The following is a 21,766-nucleotide window of genomic DNA, read 5'->3' on the forward strand; positions in this document are numbered from 1 at the left end:
GGGACAAAACACAACAGTATGGGAAAGTTTTTCACTGCTTAGGATAAGATGCCTTCTATACACACACATGCCAAATGAAAAAAAAAAAATCATCAAATAAGTCAAAACAACCTAATATAGAAAACTAATTACTACCAGCAGGAGGGACATTAGAGAGCAAAGAAGACTAAGTGAATAGAAGCAGCAGTAATACCAGTTTCTATCAGCAAGATAAAAAGAAGTGCATTACTAAACGTGCTTGTTTACTTATTCTAATGATATAATGGTAAAAGAGCTAAAACTAACCTGAAAGGTGTCTATTTCAGATTTACCGGATTTGCCAGAATTTGGAAATACTCCTGAGAAATAAGACTGTGTCATATAATTAAGAGGAGTCGTAGCTATAACACATCGCTGTACATTGTGGAAAAGTGATGAAAGAGATTTGCAAAAATTAGTAATGTTAAACAAAAATGTACATCTGGTTCAAAACTCTCTAATTACATACTGTGTTGACTAACTAAGCACAAAACAAGTCCAGAAGAAAAAAAGTGCTGCATCACATAAGCTTTGTTCAATATTGAATCATTCACTGATCTATCATATCACTTGCTACATCCCATTTGACATAAGAGGTAAAGAACAAAATTAAAATTAACAGATAAATAATGCATAAGTAAACTTGATTAGTTTTCTTATTAAAAACATCACTCTAAATGAGAGGAGGTGCTAGAAGACAATACAGTTTGTACACTGCTTTCCCATGAGCTGCTGAATGGTCTGATGTGATAAATTTGCATAGTCTGAAGCACACAAAGAGCTGATTAATTGAAACCCTTACAATGCTTCTGGAAGCAGCTATTGTAAAACAATAACCATAGGAACTTTACAAAATACACATGGCTGAATGAGTCAAGAGCTTAATAAAATGTGTGTTCAGGATACACTATTTGGAAACAGAATTAGAGATTTTTATTCTGTGCCATAAAATGCTAAATCACCCTAATTTCAGAGGTTCAGTTGAGGATTTACTGAAAAGGTCAGAAGGTTACCTGTTTGCTGCTTGAGATAAAAAATGGTGTAATTTTCTTCTTAAGTCAGCAAGCTAAGCAGCGGTTTTGTTAAAAATAAATAGAAAAAACGGTATGAGATGTTTTAATGGCATTCTGACATCTCATTTTTTCATATTCAACTTTTGAAGATAAAAATAAGGTACGAAATTCCCACCTTTCCTGATACCTAATCATCCCACATTCCTGCAGTTGATAACAGCAAATTGTTTTTAATGCCACTACAACCATTTAATTCCTGTAAGCCCACTGATGTTTTATTAGAGATAAAGTACTAAGTCAGACTTGTAACATGGAGGGGAAAGTGACACAAGTAGTCATTTAAAACTAACATCTGACTAACATCTTACTTTACATGTTCTGCTTACACGTACTGTACAAGTGCCCAGTAAAAGGAGAAAGCTAAATTGTTCTCAGCTACAAAGTTAGGCAAAAGGCAGATGCTCAAATTAATAAAAATTTTAAAAAGCAAGGTCAGATAAGTGGTCTTGTCATGAAGTTTATGTAGCTGACAAAGCTGTGAATGGATTTTGTTTTGATGCTAAAGAACATGGTTCATTTAGGAAAACAAAGACCATCTTTCATGAATTTAAACTCGCTTCCTTGTCTTTAGAGTTGTTTAAGTGCAGATACTTCAGAAAGGTTTAATCCTTTATCTTAGATCTTCAGCTATTAAAAAGCTTCTGTTTGCCAGTTCAAACAATCTCTTGCTTAAATACAGTTTTTCCACTCCTCGGGAATACTGTTCAGTATTGCTGCTTAGTTCTGTGATCTACAGGACCTTTGTTGGAGGTGTTAATCCTTTTTCACATGAGAGACTGAGAAATGTTCTTTCAGAGAAGTGATATATTGCTTTTTTTCACATCAAAGGAGCCCAACTTTTTCCTCATTGTGACTTGTAGCAAAGCAAGAGGAAATCTGGAAATATAATAATTCAGTTTGTATGGAATTCAGATGAAGTTTCTTTAGCTTAACAATCCTTTAGCCTTCTGTGCTTTGAAAAGTGACTTTGCTTGAAGAATGCAAGATTAAAAAACCAAAATAATTAACCAAAAATTTTCTTTATCCTTCTGGAAAAAATATGATGCAATGTAGTTAAAACAAAGTCCTACAGCTCAAGATAAGTCTTCCCTGGTATGTATATGGGTTTTTTATCAGACATTAGAAGCTTAAGGGCTTCTAGACTAAAGTGACAGTGCCATTCCCAAAGATCTCACTGCAACGTCCAGTTTGAAGATGAATATTGAGATAGAGCAAAATATCTGCTGCTGCATTTCTCAACATAACATGATGGCTCATTTGGGTTTTTTTCTCCTCTTCATACACTTCTTTGTTGACAGGTCTTGAAGGAAAGGCCAGCTTTTACAGGCAGTTTGAAAGAAGTGTGCTTAAAACATGGACTCGAATGAAAAGAGGGTGTGGTGGACAGGCCAGAAGTGGTGACCCTTGCCAATACAGTGTTGACATGGGAGAGGACACAAAGAAAGTAGCAAATACAGAGGCAGTGGCATAGATCTAGATTATTATAGAGGCCTACAAAATCTACCTATGTATTTAACGAAAAGCTCTTCTGTAACAAAAGGCTAAAGCTGGTTTGTGAGATTTAATCTGTAATATGCCAGACAGTTTCCAATTCTGTTACTCTGCTTCTTTCTGACCCAGTGACAAAGTATAGCTTTGGAATACAAATCAATTTGGAATACTGGAAAAAGTCCATGAAAAATACTTGAGAAATGTAGTTTGTGCAATCTCTTATTTTGCACATACTTAATTATTTTAAAACTAGTACTACAGTTCTGTGAAATCAAATCTTATTGTCATGCAATCCTTCTAGAAAATAAAAATACTTTGCAGAAAAGACTGATAATACAGAAAAGAGAGAAATATGCTTTCTCTTTTCACTGAATCAAGGTACTTGTTAGTTCAAGCTCATCATAGGTTTAAATGGCCCTATGATGGGCTTAAAGCTAACATTCACAGGTTAAACCTGAAGTGGTAATAGCCTGCATCCAGATGAAGGTGAGAGAACAAATTCATGGCTAATTAAAAATTCTCTCAATGGAAAATGTTAAACTGTCACTATTACAATTTATGTTTCTCAGCTGTCTATACTCCTCTTTTATGATGGATCCTTCCCTGATTTGATGTCAGAGAAGGATGATGCTAATTGTATTTTTAAATCACTAGCAAAGGAGATCTTGCCTTTCCTTTTCATGCCTTCTTTCCAGTCCCGTCATGGCCTGTAATCTAACATCAATGTCTGTATCTGGTTCTTTGCTGCAAACTGAAGTTGCAAAACAGTAAACTCCACTGTTCTTGTCAGTATTTTTTTCCTTGGTATCTAACACAGGTATCCTCTCCACTAAGCAGATTTTTCCTTTCTCCCACTTATTGTCTTATCTTTTCCCATAACATACTACAAGCCAGTGAACTGAGAGGTCTGCTACCAGGAGGATATGTATCCTAGTAGAACATAACAATTTAGAATATGATCACTCCCCCCCAACCATAAGAGATTACTACAGATTGATGCAGTGGACAGCTAACAAGCACATGCCTGCGAAGTCTGTAACACAACTGTTGCAATGTTCCCGCTCATATCTCCAAAACTAAGCTGAAAGGGACTATTCTGAATAATTGATGGTTTTGGTTTATTACTCTTATAGGTCCAAAGCACAGATACGAAGGGATCAGTCATTCTAACCTGATGCAATGCCAGGAAGAATTATGGGCGCCCTCAAAGTTCCCTACAGCATTTCGGATGCTGTTTTTCATAACCAGGGGATTTCCACAGGTATTCTACTTTAGAAAAAAAAATATTACTAACCTTGTGTGGCTTGTGGAATATAAAAAAAATACCACTAGACTCCAATACAGTGCGTGTTAGTTGTTTGTGCATTTGACCATGAAAGGGTTTGATGAGTAGTAATGAGATGTCTGTCCTTCAAGACCTCTAAAATGAGCTTGCTCTAGACTGCGAGATGCCTTATGTGTATTTAGTGGTATTGAAGGCCCTCTGCTCCCTAAAGCGGCCATACTGCTGCCACCTTTCCTCTGATGATTCTAGATTTACAGAACATACTTCTTCATTTTTGGAGAAGTATGAAAATCAGTTCCATTTAAATCCTGTTCAACTAACTATTTCAATAGGTGCACATCAATAGCCCAAGCTAGGAGAAAAACCTTACCTGCTTAAATTTTTCATGCAAATATCAGTAAATATTTATGATGATTAACCAAGCAGCTTCTTTAATATAATTTGTAGGCTATTTTTTTTTAATTTTAGTAAGAAAATTTGTCCCGCACAGTACTGATCGTATGGTTACATAATAACTTGCAGCTGAAATGCCATCTGCCATTTATAAGGAGAAAGGACTAATTAGACAAAGCTGAAAATATAGGAAGAAATGGGCTTTGCTCTAAAAGTGGTCACAGGCTTAAAAGTACTGCCCATCTTCATGTATATGAGATAAAAATATTTGAAAGAGACTCTACACAAAATCTTCCTGAAGGAGAATCTTCCTGGAGAAAAGGAAGGAATGGGGCAGTTGAACCATTCCAACTGCTCAACTCTTTCTGTTTGCCCCTGAAGCCAATGATCTTCCCCCTCACTTCCTGAAACTACCCTATACAGCTGTAATGCAAGAACTAGACTGGATTTTAAAAGGAAAGTCAAGAATGTACTGGTGCTTCTTTACTTTTTTGAAGCCTTCAATAGCTACTGGTTCCCAAATCACTTAGGGACTCAGTGAGAATCCCTTCCTATTTTTAGATCAAAAGTCATCTTGAAAATACAATCAGGAAAAGTGTTTCAGTGCTTGTCAGAGCAGTTTCTATTTCTTTATGATAGCAGAAACAATGGAAGGATTCCTCTAGAATACAGAGTTTCAAGAACTGATTTTAGGGGTCTATGGAAAGATATTGTGGAAGTAAGGGTGATCTTGGAGAGAGCTGGATGTACTGAGAAAGCCTGCATTGACTATACTCCACAGAAAATACACAAAAAGAACTTGAGGCAACATCTGGCAACAGCTGACATTATGATCAACTACTGCCTTTTGTACCCATTTCACCTTTTTTGATTGCTAGGTTCGCTCTAGGTAGATGTCCCGGTCACCAAACCTGCAGGCTACAGAAATGAGGATTACTGTGGCTAGCCCTGCATCTCACAACAGGGATGAAGTCTTTCACTTTAGTTACACCTGGTCACCTCATTGGCACCAATTCTTACATACTTCCATAGCCCCAGAAAGTTACAAATGACCTCAGGTTTCACTTTAGGCTACACATGTGAGTAAAGAAGTAACCAGAGTAAATAGTGGCATGGAGCATTATAAAAATGCTTTCTTACTTGTGCCTAAGGTCCATCTGTAAGCAACTGCTCTTCAGACCTCTTCCAGTCATGCAGGCACTGAATATGATGGAGATGATTCTGGTTAAACCACACCTAAGAGAGCTCTAGAGCTGGATACTGCCTATGAACTGGTGACATTTTTTGCAGTTTCACCTCTTTTCACTGGCTCAGATCTACATATGGATGTTGTGCAAGTACCAGTTCTCTGCTGACTGACTCCAGGGCATATTTGCCCACAGAGTTCACTGGTTGTGTTCCAAGAATACAGGATGGAAATCAACACAAGGTCAAAACCAACATGATGCTGGGAGTAGAGTGGGACTATGTCACAAACTGCTGAAAGGGACATTTTCAGGGAGCTCCTCCTAACAAAAAGCACTCTCTCTTCCACGTGTCTTCTGACAAAGAGAACACTGCTCATGAAAAGATGGTTAGTTTGCAAGATAACATCCTTTAGCTAGTACCATAATTTGATGTATTACTGCAAAGTTCATTGACTACAGCTACTTTTAAGTATTAATCAAATCTAAACAGCATCCTCTGTTATTTCCTCATTTACCTCCTTCTGCCCTCCACACAGATCTAGCAGATACTTGTGTTACCAGACATAAGAAGCTGGTGTGCTTTATACTCAGTGCTCTGGTTCCAGTTCCTCAGAAATCAAAGCAAGGAAGTAAGGATTTTTTTTTTTTCCCAGTAGTTATTAAGACAGTATCACATTTGCCCAGTGGCAGGAAAGGAATGTACGTGCTGCAATGGAAAGGATTTAGTAATATCAACCTCTTTGCCTCCCCACCGCGACTGACAAGGGAATGAGCAATGTTCTCAAACCAAAATAACACCTAAAAATGTAACAACATTACAATATTCAGGTAATAGGTTCAGCACAGCACAGACAGTAAGGTAGAAGGTCATGCTGAAAGTGCTAAAAATCTAGATTTTCCAAGATAGATGAAAACATGTCAAAACCTGTCACACATTGAGACCAATGCGATCAAAACATGCTTTTACGTCAGTTTCAGTTGGACTATTTTCAGTCATTCCTTTCTTAATACCCTTACCACACCTCCCAGCCTTTTGAGATTCAGAGATGTCGTCACCTTTTTTTGCCATTAAGGTCAAAGGGAGTGCACTGCTTTTTTCAACAGATATGGAAACAAGCTCCTGATTTTCATCTTACTTATAACATTAACACTAGAGAGCTACAAACCAGCAAGCAGCTTCCTAGGAGGTACTCATTTTCAACTCTCAGTTTGAAGATCAGAGGTGCCTCAGATCATGTCCCAGGTGGATTTTTAAAAACACTTTCCCCTTCTTCCCAGTCTCTTCTAGTGCATACCTAGTTGTATTCCCAATTTGTTTCCCTTTTACGCCATGGCTCTGAGCTATCTATGTGCAGTCTTGTCTTCAGAGAAAAAGGTCTGCACAGATGACTTTCAGACATTCCATTCCATCTCTGGTCTTTTCAGTCCATTCAGAATAGGCTATTTCACTCTTCACTCCAATCTGTCTCTTGATAACCCACTGACAAACCTATCACCTAAAACCAAATTCACACTAGTTAAAAAAACCCCCAAAACAACAAACTCAAAACCCTGTTCTTGATTAAAATGTGCAACTACTGTACATTCTATATGCATAAGTCAATACAGAGTTGTGTTTGCCAAGTCCTCTCCTCAGTTCCAGAAACATCATTGCTAAATTAGGTGAACTTAACAAAAAAACAGAGATATGGTCTTCTACCGCTGTATTCATAAAAGATCTGAACCAATAATGGAAACATGCATTATAATGTTATGTATGTATAGCAGGCATATCCAACATGCATTTATTTTTATTAAATGTGTAGCTTACCTTTCTGCCCATGACGACTGCTAAATTTATCTCCAATTTCTGGACGTCTAGTTTGCCTCAACAACATCTTGATCAAGAAAGCATCCTCTGCATTTGATGAAATCATTACTTTTTCAATGTATGAATCAGTTGCACCTTTGTAGCTAGTACAAGAAGACAAAACATGAGTTTTACCTCTATGTATCAAACACAAGTTACTAGCAAGTATCTACATATTGGTAACCTTCTGGCTAAACTGTAGTCTTCACGGAACTTATATATGGGAGGCTAATGGAGCAAAGATTATATACATTGTATGGTATGTTTCTGGAAAAGACAAGACAAGAAATACAACAGAAACAAAGAGAGAATTAAGCTGAACTTGTAAAGAACAAGTTGTCTTTTTTTTTTTTATCACATGGGCTCTTCTTGACAGAAAAAAGCTTCCTAGTATATTGCAAATTTATGGATCTTAAGTTAAACAAACAAAAGCCAAATAGAGAATTAGAGCAGATTTTAAAGCCTTATTTAGGAGATTGTATTGTTTTTCAGGTAGCTGACATGGTCAAACTATGACACCTAAATTCAGAGCCCTGGATTCATATCTTTACCTGGCAGGATTACTCCTTTCCTTGATAATTACACTGTTGCCTCACTTCTTTATTATCTTGTAGGAGTAAACCTAGAGCTTTCTATTGGTTGTGAAATACACAGAAGTGCAGCAAAGCTAACTCTGCCTTTCTGATCTAGGCACCAGTTGCTTGCCCTGCTCTTTGCTAATTCACTGAACTGTCAAGGCTATTCGTGACAAAACAAGGAAAAACTTGTCATAATTTATTTATTTATTTAAGTTTACATTTAATGCAAAATTTTCATCTCACATCTCAGAAGCCCCCTCCTCTTTCACAACAGGATGGGAAAAACTCTTATTGACTATCTTTTCCCATTCACTGGCGCCTTGGTAATTGGAGTGGCCACAATGAGCTGCCTGTCAGCCTCTGAGATAGGAAGGCCTCCAGCTCCTGGCCTCCTGGCTGGCAAAGTGAAGGCTGAGCGTCAGTCAGCATTGGCCATTTTCTGTGGGAGCCAGTGTGGAGGAGATGTGCCCCCTCATTTAGTAGACATACGCTCTCTGCCCTCCCACACATCCTCCTTTTCTCCTGTTTGTCCATCATTTCATCCATGAGTGACTCCTCTCCCCTCTACCACTATCTTAGCTCTCTCCTCAGTCTCTCCTGGGAACCTACTCAGTGATTCCTCTCTATACATAAATCTTCAGGAGGGTTCCTTCCTCTCTGCAATTCCAGCCCTTCAGGTGTCAGATTCTAACCTGATAGTGATTAAGTGTCCAGGCACTTCTGAAAATAACTTAGTTCTGAAAAATCCTGTGGAAAAACAAGACTTAGAGAACTAGGTCTAATTTCCAGAAGGAAGTTTATTCCTTTGACTTTTCTATATTTTCCCAGATACCTTTCCTCCATGTACCTTCCCCAACTATAAAGTTATGGCAAAACATACGTTACTGGCACATCTTTGTACTGTGGCTGCTGAGGCACACTACTTCCTTCCAGAGGCGTCTGGGTCACAGTTGGCATAGATTTGTTCACAAGGACTTGCTTATTTTCTACTTTTTCACCTACAAACAACAAGAAAAAAACCCAACAAACCATGATGAAATCATATCTGGCTACCTATGTTAGAAATACATTTTAAGCTTTAAAAAAAGGTAAGCTGGAAAACAAACTGGCAGGAACATATCCAGGAAGTATGTAATGTTATTTTATTAAATATCACATAGTAAGGGAACCATTAAACTATTTTTTTTTTATTTGGTAAGCCAAAACAGAACAGCTTGCATGCTGGATGGACTATGAGAATAGCTATTCAATATACCCTGGGTCTAAAGAATACACAAAAGCATCTGAAGTCATCTGCTGAAAGTATGGAGAAAATTAACAAGCAACACCGTCACTGACAAATTTTAGAAATTCACACCAAAATTTAGGAAATTGCATAATTTCTACAATGAGTTGTGCAAGATTACTTTCAGCCTCTCCTTGCAATTACTTTTTCCTATTGCTTCTGGTCTCATACATCAGCTCTTTTCCATTCCCTTATCCTGCCCTTCAGAGAAAACCAGATCAGTAGCATGCCTGATTATACTCACGCACACCAAGTACCTGCCCCCCACCTCCTCCGCAAAATTACTCAACTTCAACCTATGTCTCTTTTCTGTCCACATGAACTATTTTAAAGAGGTTTTTAACTAAATGCTGAGAACAGCCTCAGTCTGGAGCCCACCCCAGGCCTATCTATCTGAATACTTCAGAAGATTCTTGCCTTTTTTCTTTTAACGATTATACTCATGCACACCAAGTACCTGCCCCCCACCTCCTCCGCAAAATTACTCAACTTCAACCTATGTCTCTTTTCTGTCCACATGAACTATTTTAAAGAGGTTTTTAACTAAATGCTGAGAACAGCCTCAGTCTGGAGCCCACCCCAGGCCTATCTATCTGAATACTTCAGAAGATTCTTGCCTTTTTTCTTTTAATTAACTTTGAAAGCTCCTTATGATGTGCTAAAGAGCAAAAATGACTCAATTGTGTTGCTATAATGGAATTAAGTTTAGTGCCTTTTACAGCACCTTTCTTATTAGATCTTTTAGATCTAATAAGATCTTATTACATCTCTTAGATCTCTTATTAGATCTTATTAGATCTCTCTCAGATCTATTACACCATTTCCTAACTGAAGGATGGCAGTACAGGAAGATTCTTTCTCAAATTTATTTCCATTGGGAAGTTATACACCTATCCTCATAACAAAAATGTAATTGTATTTATTCTCTTATCTCTCTCCAAATGTATTTCTAAAGTCTTAAAACCACAAGGTTTTACTTTTTCAAACAACTGCATTAACTGACAGGATGCTAGGAGGTTTTGACATATGAAATCAACACAATAAGGAATCTATCCCTAAAAAACAACAATAAGAGAACATATGAGAGACAAGCAGTAAAAAACTACAGTATTAAAAGTTTATCAATTGGGGATATAAGAAGAATACAAGTTCTAACGCATCAACAGATTCACACTCTTAAAGACTCACTCTTCTACTTAAATATAAAGCTCCCTCTTTTCACGCACAAATGCCCCCCAACGACTGGCATCCTGCTACTTTCAGAAACCAACATTTTCAAATTTTCCATTACAATATTGTCACCTTCAAGAAAAAAAAAAAATTACACTAAGTATAAAACAAGGCGCACAAGAAATATTAACAGAACATTAATTTCTACCTCAGATTATGAGCACACCATCACTGAACATGTAGTTTGCCATACCTGGAGAGCAGATACCATCAGCATCTAAAATTTCATGGCGCCAGATTGGTTTCCGGGTAGCTGCGTCCAACATTGGACCCATAACTTTATCAAATGTCTGGTTTGTGTAACGCTTCAGTGTACACTTGGCGTTCTTATACACAAGACACCTTCCAAAACCTAAAATGTAACACAAACTCATCTGCCTAGGAGTTCAAAGTTTCTTTATAACACATTATCAGAATAAAACAAGAATGCTGATCCACCTGCTAAAAAAAAGAACTACAGAATGTAAAATATCTTTTAATTAGTTATTCATTGTCTTGAATACTACTTGAATGCTACTTTTTTTAGACTTTGGACTATGGTCTAATTGTGAAGTTGTGCTCATGCACTTCTATACCTCTGCACATACACATGCATGATTTCTCTTACATTTTTGGTGGTCCACAGGGAGACATAACATAGGAGAAGAGACTTAACAGGACAAGAACAGCACCTCTTCCTTTCAGGAGTTCTAAGAAACCTAAACTTTTACTCATGTTTGTGGTTGACACAAGCTATCCTACCAGGAAAGGACCGATGGAGTGTTTCACATAATCACCCCATTACTCACTTTCTTCCCAGTTGAAAGAATTCTGAATTACATATATTGTTATAAAACAGGTTTGGTTTGGGTTTTAGATGAGAAAAGTAGCATCTCTGGAATTTCTCTTCAAGTACAGCAACTAGCCACAATACTAAACACTTTCATCACATTTAGAATTACAGACAACCAAGAGCAAGGCTTTCTAATAATCTTACGTTATTTTAGTTCATTTGAAAGATGGTTGCCGCCACATACAGTACATCTATATCTTTAGATTACGTCAAGTAACTCCTGACAAGCATCACAGCTCTCCCTGTAAATGTTACCAGTCTACCAGAAAAGAAAACATTCAGTTTTAAATCATGCCTGTTGTTGTTTTAGAAAAGGAGGCATAAATTAAATGCCAAAGATACATGTCTAGGAATACTATTATTGCTGCCTAGCAACTAGGAGCAAGGGAGTTGGGGGGGGCCTAATAAAGTCATGGAAGAATCTGATTTTGGCCACCCGAAACTAAAACCAGTTTGATCACACTGCACTATGTCTTGTCACAGGGAATTTATTTAGAAAACAGGCAACTCTCCTCCAACCCCCAGCAGCATTTACATAAAGCGCTGAAGAACTGTGGAGAGCGCGAGACAGGCCAGACCAGCATAAACACAGGTCTCACTTAGTTACCTTCTATTTGGTGCTTATGCACTTAAAATACACTGCACTGCACTGCATAGGTTTTGTTTTGTTGTTTTTTTTTTAAGAAAGCAGGTCATTAGTTTATCTCTGAATAAACACTATATTATTCTGCTTTAGATAGTATTACTATTTTCCCTTTGAAAGTAGGCAACACTGCTATTGCTCCCTCAGAGCATCAAGTTCACAATGACACAAACTGCCATGTGTTCCACTGCCTTCCCAAATGCATTCCAAAGTCTAATTTCATCTATTACTTTTGTTACTAGTGAAAATAATGAGACTCTTCTGTTAGTAATGAAAAAAGGTTCAGGTAACCATCTAAAAAGTAAGACCAACAGAACAGATTATTTAACACCTTACATTTTTAGTAAACTAAACATTTTCAAAAAGCAACCATTCACACTTTTTTAAGGTCAAAAGTTAGCCATTTTTTCTTATAATAGCCATACTCAAAGTTTATTCACGTGTTGGCAACTTCACCGCACTACTGCAAGCATGGACCTACAATCACTACTCATGCAGAAAACAAACAAAAGCATTCAAAGCTGTTTTGGAATTTGAATTCTTAAGAGGAGATGTACTGTTCATAACTGTAACAAAAGTTATTACAGGATAACACCACGAGACATGCTTTAACATGTATTAGAACACTAGAGAAGTGGGAAAGAATTGATGGTTCTTACCTCTGTCCAAAGAGGCCTTGTTTAAGACAAGAGCATCTTCGATATCGTAACCACTGTAGCTCATCACAGCAACTGTGGCATTCTGTCCAGCAGGCAGTTTCTCAAAATCTATCAGTTCAATTGTTTTTGTTTTTACCATTGGCTTTTGTGGATAGGCTAGAAGGTACATAAGAGTATCTATCCTGTTTCTTTGATTGTATCCAATAGTACCTGTATGTAAAAGAAAAACACAAGTGTGTGAACATCAGTAAGTTTCCTAGAAATGTGTTGGCTAAAAGATTACCAAAATGCAAATTAACTATAAAACCACAAAATGAGGAATTAATGTAATAATAGAAATTCTTCAAGAAGGAAAAAAAAAAATCATAAGAGAGTGAACAAAAACAACTTTACATTATTATATTTAAATAAACATGAAGGTTGATTCTGAATTTAAGCTCCTAAAAAGAATTATTTATTTTTTCTTAAGCAGGGAAAAAAACCTAAGCATCAAGACTAAAAGAACAACAACAAAAGAAGTCAAAGTCAGAACTTATATGACTGAATGTAAATAAGATTTATTTTTTAATCACAACACAGAAATTTGCAAGTAAGAAGTTTGCTTTTATTGTTCTAATAGCTGTAGGGTTTTTTTTTTTTTTTGAGAGCTGAACTTGTGTTCCATAGACCTGATCCAAAACTTTATAGGAATAAATAGAAAGACTTCCATAGAATTAAAGAGGAACAGTGGATCAAGTTCTGCGTCTTCCACATCATATTTCCTTCCTTTTCTGGGCAATAATTAGTTCAACAGCAGCCTGAGTTAGAATGTCACAAAGCATGAACAAAGCACACAGTTAGCAGAGGCCAAGACTGATTTACTTTCTGAAATTAGAGGCGTCATTGCTAAACAGACTACAGTAGAAGTTCACTCGTAATATATTTGTCTTTTTACATAAAATTAATTTTAAATTTATAGTTTAGAATTCAATCCTTTGTATAGACCTCCCAGCTTGAGACTGAAATTTTTGGCCCTGTCCCATCAGACTGCCAAAGTGTCTTCTGAAATCTGAAGAAAAAATAATTAACACCCAGCAGGGAAACATAAACTGTTGTGTAGCAGAACAAAAGTTAAGGCAATCGTATGTTATTAGAGTCTGCTGTACCAGGACTACGCTATGTCTCTAAGCAATTAAGAAATTGCAGTCTGAAAAGTTAAAGTTTCAAAGTTTTAAGTGTTCTTTAAATGTTCTGCAGTACTTGTGCTTAGGAGGTAAGTCTTTCAAAACCTTACCATTTTCTCCTGCAATTTCAGAGGCTGGCTGCTTTCAAGGAAAGGTCAAAGCAACCAGTGTATAATGAAGACTTCACACAGCCAGAATATTGTACAGCTAAACACAAATCTGCTCTTAGGGGAGGCCAGCTTCACGTTTTATATGCACCTACTTGCAATTTCCAAATGCTTGCATTTAAAAAAAGTCTAGAAAAATCAAATAACTAAAACCAAGCAGTATCACTGGCATTTCCAAAGACCTATCCTGTCCTTGGCCCTAAGCTCTCTCTCCTAAACCACCACAGGTCTACCCTTCCCAAGGATGAGAACAGGTAGATAGCTCAACAGATACTGTCTGAAAATAAACTGTTATAACCAGCTCTTGCATGTCTGGACTTCCCTTGGTTCTAGGAACTGGATTTGAAGCCATGGGCACAGCATTTTCAAACGTCAAGAAAGATTTGGTAGAGTTGACAGACTTTACTTGTCTCTTGTTTTTGAGCAGTTGCTTTTCTGTCTTTTTCTTGGAGAAAGTAATTAATCATCTCTGAGCAGTATTTTCTGTCACCAGTAAGAAGCAAGCTGGTAGGGCCTGGATTCATCAACATTGAAGAGCTTTGCAGTCACCCCTCAATAGGCCCACCATCTGAAAGCCCCATTACTTCTGATATTCCCTTAGCCAAAGTATTAGACATTGTTTTCATTATACTTTGATTAAAAAAATTTTTTCCCACTATACAGCTAGGAAAAATCTACTTCCAAATTAAAAATTTAGAGGTTTAGACCATTTCTTCCCTCTGCATCTAGAATGAATAACCTGCATGCTTTCAGGACAGGCTGTCTGCTGTAGAGCTCATCTTAAAAGTTTCATGGATGGGTACATTTTCCCATTGTTAAGAGAAATATTCTCCTGAGTATGCCACGCCAACTTTCACTTTTAAAATACTTGCACTTTTTTTCTCCTCTGAGACACTTACATGCTGTACCTGCTATGGTTCACTGGTTAGGGATGCTAAGATGAGATGACGTTTGAAGCACCTGATCATAGCTAAACTTGTCCTTTATACCCCAGTCACAATCTGATATATCAAGGATTACAGATGACACTTTTGCATATTTCAAGTAATGCAAATTATTTCTTAGATATTTCATGTATTTCAAAGTTGGTATTTCTATCAGAGGTTCAGATAAGCCTAACAGAACTGTTACTGTTTGTATCAGAACAGGAGCCACGAGTGACTGACGTTACTGCGATTTTAAGCTCCAATAATAAACTGTATTCAGGCAATTCTTCAGGAGCTGAATGCTGTAGTATATTAAATAGAACACATTTATATAATGATGGATATCCTAGCAGGAAAGACACTGGCTAGAGAATGATTCAAGAGCACAAGTGAAAAATTAGCCAAAAAGCATGCCATATATCAGCAATATTTGTCCTAATTACTATGATTTAAAGGTTATACAAATAATGCCTTCTCTAGACTGATCTAACAAACCACAGCCTTAAACCACAATCTGCTTAGTTAAAATTAAGAAGCAGCTCCCTTCTTCTGAGCACTGGTGTGTTGGGACAAGACCTCTGAGTGGGTGTTGAAGTGAAGGAAGTCACTAGCTTTATTTCTGTTTTCTCTCTGAAAGAACAGAGCCGTTGTTTGCTTCAGCCAAACAGCCAAGCAAAAGTAAAGTATAATTAAACTTCACCATAACAAACCCTGCTCACAATGACCCACATTTATAATTACCTCAACAGCAAGAACCAATTTTTTTCAGTAGTAATCAGCCTCGTTTAAAGCAAATCACACAAGGTTGACCTGGATACAAGAAAGATAATTTTCTTGCTTTTCTCAGCGCTTGGTATATTGTGAATACATGTGTACATTCTTCCATTTTTTCTATCCCCTGACAAGTTTTGTTTTTTTTTTTTCTTTTAAAGTATCATTTCATCACTCTTCAGTGTGAAGTAATGCCATCTATTTATATTCAACATAAATGGGATATTGTTATTTTGATGCAGAAAGTTTTGTGAACTCACCAGAACAAACAGCCAGCTAAAATAAGCGTTTATCCAATTCTCTGGTGTTTACTTACAGCAACATTAAATTGTACAATCAAAATTAACAAGGATACAGAAATCAATCTACTTAAGATATGAGCCAAAAGGGTTATTATTGTATATGACAAGAAAAGAATTGCTGTTTTTCTGTATTTCCCCTAATTTCACCATGGATTTTCTACTATTATTTCCTTTTATATGAGCACAAACCAACAGAGAACCGAGTACATTTTTTAAATGCTGCACTGAACCTTGTGGACAGGGCTCCAACTCAGCTCAGAGAGATTTTCACAGTACATGTATTAGGTGATCTGGATGTTCAGCATTTGAAATATCCTTTTCACCATAGAAAGATTAAGAAGTCAGTTAGACTGGGGGAAGTAGTCTGGCTCATTTCTGTCCCAGCACTTCTGTGCCTGCTACCGGGGAGAGAAGAGATGGCAAAGAGACCATGTCACAGAGCACAAATGCTGTTTCTCAAAGAGCAGTGGCAGAACTGAACCCTGGCCACAAAGCACCCAGGTCCAGTTGTGATGACCAGCAACAGCTGGTTTTGCTTTGATGTTTGTTTCGATTCTCTGCCAATAGGCTAGCTGTACAAAATTTGGGAGCACTTTAGCTCTCAGCCCACCAACAAGCCCTTCACAACTGTCAAAAACAACTCCCAGCACTCGGTTCCTTGAAGAACATTTGTCTTCTCAACTCAGTTGTAACACATTCAGCTGGCTATAGCACAAGGCAAAGCAGTATATCAGGGGCTTTGCTATTTCACAGAAGCAAAGCAGAATGTCCATGATAAGGGGGGTTAAGAGGGGTTTTTTAGTGATATCAAAGTTGCTTCAACATAAACCTCTGCAACAAAGCTCTCATGTACCTACCACCCTCCCCTCAAATACTTTCTGCTCTTTCATTGGTTAAAGTAATGATTAACACCCAAACCCTCCTTTCCTTACTCAAGACTTGCGTTATGACAGTTGGGTTGAAACTGCAGTGCACAGCTGGGCTGCGAGAGCGTACAGCTTGCTTTGTGTACCCACACTGCTGCTTTCACAGATGTGCATGTGCAATATGGAGGATTACTGGCAGGAAAATGTGTATGTTTTCACTTCTTACATTAGCCTTTTACGCAATGCTTCACAGACACAGAGGTACAGTTTGTAAAACTGGCTGATTTTCTATGTCTTAATGGAACTGAAAAGCTCAATTTAAAATTATTTCTCTAATTGTAGGAGCCTTTGATCCTCTTAAACATTATTTGAGCAACACATGGAATGCAAACAGTACAGACTCTTGTATTTTAATCTCAAATACTTCTCAGATTTTAAGCTACAACTGTTAACTTTGCACTGAAATGTCAACGTTCAACTGAGATCCTTGCAGCTGCTGTTGCATTTGCCACCTAATCATAATTTCAGTCTTACAGTTCAACCTGTAACATATGGTAAATTATCTATGCCAAACCAGAGGGATTTAATTTCATTTAAAATTCATTTACTGAAATACAGTTCGCTCACTAAGCACCCTAGTACTCCAACAAGATGACTCATTCTGCCCATGAAAGGGAGGTATTTTTCAGAACATTTAATATTATCCTGCAGAAACATTAATATTTTAATATCTAACACTTGTCAGGGATACTGGATTACAGACCCTGTTGCAAACTCTGATGTCCACCCTCCATTTGCTTGTGCTTTCACACCTCTCCCTAGCTTGATGTTGCTTAAAAAAGAGCAAAGACTGTCCAAAGCTGCTGGCACAGCCCTGTAATGTGGTCAGAGGGGGACAGTGTTGAGTAGCACAAGGCTCTCCTTTCCCAGTCTGAGCCCCAGTGCTCTCTCCATGCCCCCAGGTTTTGACAGCTGAGTGATAGAGTGGACTTGGACATGAGATTTTCCACATGGCAATGTTGGAACAGGACCTGCTCTGCAATTTCAGGATGAGGAAAGAAAGCAAGAAGGGTGGATGGTTACTTAAAGAGGGCGATTTGAAGCACTACATCATATCTCTTCATAAATACAAACAGAAAAAAAAAGTATGTGTAACGTTTCAGGAATATCCTCTAGATCTCATGTGATCAGTAAGTGCAGAGAAAAATCTTTTCTGCCCCTATATATTGCCACTTATGATGGCTTTTTTTTTTAAGCAGTTACTACAAAAAGTTTCAGGTGTTTGTAGATACTGCAGGCAGAGCAAAATATAGCTCAGGTCATGTGCCAACTTTTAAAATGTACTTTTATCTAGCTGCTTATTCTTTGAATCAGGTGTTTTGTCATAACAAACCGAAACAAAGGCTTTTTTTATTGCTCAGGATATTCAATGGCTTTTGTGTTCCTAGCGTCAGCAGGAACGTCAGAGGATTGTATCCAAGGAGCTAAATGTGCAAGACCTAGGGTCAAAGCAGCTGAATACACCAACCTCAGAAAACACAGACAATGAATTGCAAATGACACTCAAAACAAAACGGGGAAAAAACCTTCACACAGAAAACTACAAAAGAACTCCGCAGATACTGAATTGGCTTTCTGTACACACTGATCCTGCTTAACTGTGTGTGGTAACTAACCAAACCTTCTGAGACTAATAGTCATAAAATAGAGACTCGGGGGTGGGGGAAAGATAATGGGATGGGGGAGAACTGTAAGGAAAAAGATTGCATCGCTCCTCTTTTTCTCCCCCCCCTTTTTTAATTTAAAGGGAGGACATGCATCTGTTGCTATTTTCCACTATTTCGATGAGCTGAACATGACAGTTCAGCACAAGGCAGTTACTTTGCCATTAATTCTGCTAGAGAGGCCTCACAAAAGTTGCAGTGTTTCAGCTTTGAACACACAGTACAAAACAAATGGTTTAGTAAACCTAACAGAAGTGGTAGTTTTTCATGACAGAGTTGTTCTACTGTAACTCTCAACTTGTGAGTAAGCCATCAATACAGGCCATAAAACTAGCATGTACAGCACAAGTGTGAATACAGCTGTCTGAACTGATGAGCTGCTGGTCAGGCTCTTCTTGGGACTCACTCTGGTTTGATCACAGGCCATATGACTTGGATGCTTTAATATTAGTTTAGCTGTCTACTAAAGGAAGGATTAGAACTTCCCCAGTATCTATTACCCACAACAGCAAATTTACAAAATGGTTGGTTTTTAATGACCAGCTATCACATTTCTAAAAAGAATTATGTGATCAGGAAATTAATTTTGTTTCAGTGAGAGGCTGTTACTTGCCCTGTTCATCCAAAACAGAAAAAAAACAAAATCTAAACTAGAGTTGCAGGAAGTGTTCAAGTAACTAAGTACTCCCTCTTGCACATTTTGATTACTCTTATTCTCTAATATCACTGTAGCTATTTATTTATTTATTTTTAGGACACCTACTCAACTATTCAGGGAAACTCTCCCCTCTGTCTCTCTTTGTGAGAGCACTTTTTAACTCTTTTTGTCTGGAAACCTACAGCACAACACAGCATAAAGAGAAGAAAACCCCATTCTGCCAATCCTGCAGCTACTTGAAAGTCATGATGATTATAAAAAAAACCCCAACAAAAAGTCAATAGTACCCCAGTTTCTCCAGTTTTTCTTTTAATACCTGCAGTTAAGGTCTCCATTAAGTAAAACTGATGGGTATTTTTTTCCTTTTAATTTTTCAAACTTTTAGACCTTAATTCTTTCTTCCTCTAAGCTAAAGAAGTGCTCTTTTCCTCTTCCTAGCAAAGCTTTTACATGAACTAGGAAAGAAAGAACTTCTCTGTTTTGTCACTTTTGCTACATAGCGTCAAAAACTAAGTAATGCTCCAATTTGGAATTAAAAAAGTCTTACCCATTGCTTGTTTCCCCATGGCACACTGATAAGTGTTCCTTGGGGACTGGTTGTGGTGAGGATATGGAATCAGCCCAGCACAGACACCAAGAAGCGTGAAAGGCTCAATCTCCAAATGTGTTGTATCTCTTAAAAGAAAAAGTAACAATTATAGCAGCCTTGTGAAACAAACATCTTAACTAGAAATTATTTACTTTAGTAGTATCTCATAAGACTTCAATTAAATTCTGTTCAGAAAAATATAAGTCAGTAGGACCACAAAATATGGATTCATCATGGGATTTTTATTTTTTGTTAAAAAAAAACCAACAAAAAAACCAAAACCCAAACCATTTTATATTGGCTTTTAATTATTTTCACATGAAAAGAAATGAAGGAGAAATAAATGAGAGTTTATGAATTTCCATCATAGAGGAAAAAGTCTCCAGATAACGACAACCTGAAGGAGCAGAGTAAGACAATAAAACATAGTAGGACCCAAAATGACTTAAGGAATGTCTTCTCATGTAATGAGAGTCCTCCACATCAAATTACCAAACGCAGAGATCCAGAAATCCACTGGGAAGGTGAAGGAAGGAAGAGCAAGACAGATTCAGGTATTGAAAAAAATAAAAGTGTAGTTTTAGTTTTCCAAGGTCAGTTATATAATATCAGTTAGAAGGCAAACATCTGTGTCCAAATCAGATCTAGTGCTATGGGTGATATAGCATAATAAAACACTATTTGAAAAGCTCTGCAAATATTTTGGAAGTGACCATGTTGTTAAAAGGTAGTATTGATGAGAAGTAAAAAGACAAGGACTAAAGACTGAGAGATAACAAAATTTGTTCTACCTGGTATGACCTTCAGAAGAAAAAGTCCATGCTTAAAGGCAATTAAACCGTAGTGTGGGTTGGGATGCAAGTGGAGTGACTAATAACTAAGGACAGAGTGTACAATAAAGCTTGGCTGGAGTAGATCTGCTTTTTAAATAAAGATAAGTAACTAGGAAATGGGGAATTCTGACATAAAGATACTTATAACTAAACCTATCCAAAGCACACTTTTCACAATGTTCTGGAGTTATTACACAGAGCTCGGGTTCAGGCACACCTTACTTCTCCCACACACCTAAGCCCACTGCATCCTAAAAACCCCATCTTTAACATTTTGCTTCCCTTGGAAGTATTTTAGAAGATTTTTTTTTTTTTAATTAGTTAAAGAAATTAATTTGATTACTAAACTTTCAGACCTTGAAAAGGAAATGAGTGCAAAAATATTATGACAACACTCAAAAGATGGCAAAGCATCACAAGCTCAAAAAGGCTGAGGAATTAACCACAAGTACATACAGACTGAAGACAAAGACCAGCAGGAACTTACATCATGTATGTACTACTATAAAATAATGAAATCTGAAAATCGAAAAAAAATCTGGAAATCCTGAGGTGCAAGCCTAGTGAAATTATCTATCAGTCCCAGAAATCTTTATAAATCACAAATATGCTTGAGCAACCTAGAAATCACCTGCTGGCCAGAGGATAGCCACTTGATAAAAAGCAGCTATGTTAATTGAAGCCTCACTTAAGAAAATACAAATGATAGAATTCCAACTGCAGTCAAGTAACTGCAAAATGCTCTCAAGAACAAGCTGCAAACTTAAAGCACAGACTGCTCCCCCATTCTGCAGAACCTCACAGAACTGCTGGTACTTCTCAAACAATAAAACAAGAGGCTTAAGGCAGATTTCTTGAGAAGGTACTAATGCATGGAACTACACACATATTTTCAGATAGGGTATTCAACACAAGTTTTTTTTCCCATTTAAGTCAATCCTATTTAAACCAAAGAAGATGCAACATATGTGGATCCTAGCATCTTACCAAATATTCCACAGTGCTAATGAGAGACCTTCAAACTTTACAGAGCAGTTCTATATCTGAAAATCAAAATGCCACTGTCAGAAATAGGCCCAAGAATGGAAGGCAACCTCATGAGTTTGAAAATCGGAGTTACAAATGGGTAAGGAAGAAATTGAACGCACTAAATAGAGTCTAATCCTCCAAAGAAAAACACCCTAATTGGATTGGAAAGGTAAAGAGAGGATACTGTAGCTAAAAGAAGCCTACATTACAAAAGC

At 37.3% G+C, this 21,766-nt stretch overlaps 1 protein-coding gene across 1 annotated transcript in view; it reads right to left on the reverse strand.

The window, feature by feature from the left end:
- Positions 1-21,766, reverse strand: part of POLR3B (RNA polymerase III subunit B) — a gene marked incomplete at its 5' end in the record, with an annotated part of 50,635 nt that overhangs the window by 19,409 nt on the left and 9,460 nt on the right. Inside the window, 5 exons of the mRNA XM_010174756.2 lie at positions 7,258-7,400; positions 8,755-8,872; positions 10,583-10,741; positions 12,524-12,733; positions 19,648-19,775. Of these exons, the coding sequence (XP_010173058.1) occupies positions 7,258-7,400; positions 8,755-8,872; positions 10,583-10,741; positions 12,524-12,733; positions 19,648-19,775 (758 nt within the window). The remainder of the gene's footprint in view (positions 1-7,257; positions 7,401-8,754; positions 8,873-10,582; positions 10,742-12,523; positions 12,734-19,647; positions 19,776-21,766) is intronic.

Source organism: Antrostomus carolinensis, unplaced genomic scaffold, assembly GCF_000700745.2.
Source record: "Antrostomus carolinensis isolate BGI_N321 unplaced genomic scaffold, ASM70074v2 scaffold89, whole genome shotgun sequence".
In the NCBI taxonomy this organism is placed as follows: domain Eukaryota; kingdom Metazoa; phylum Chordata; class Aves; order Caprimulgiformes; family Caprimulgidae; genus Antrostomus; species Antrostomus carolinensis.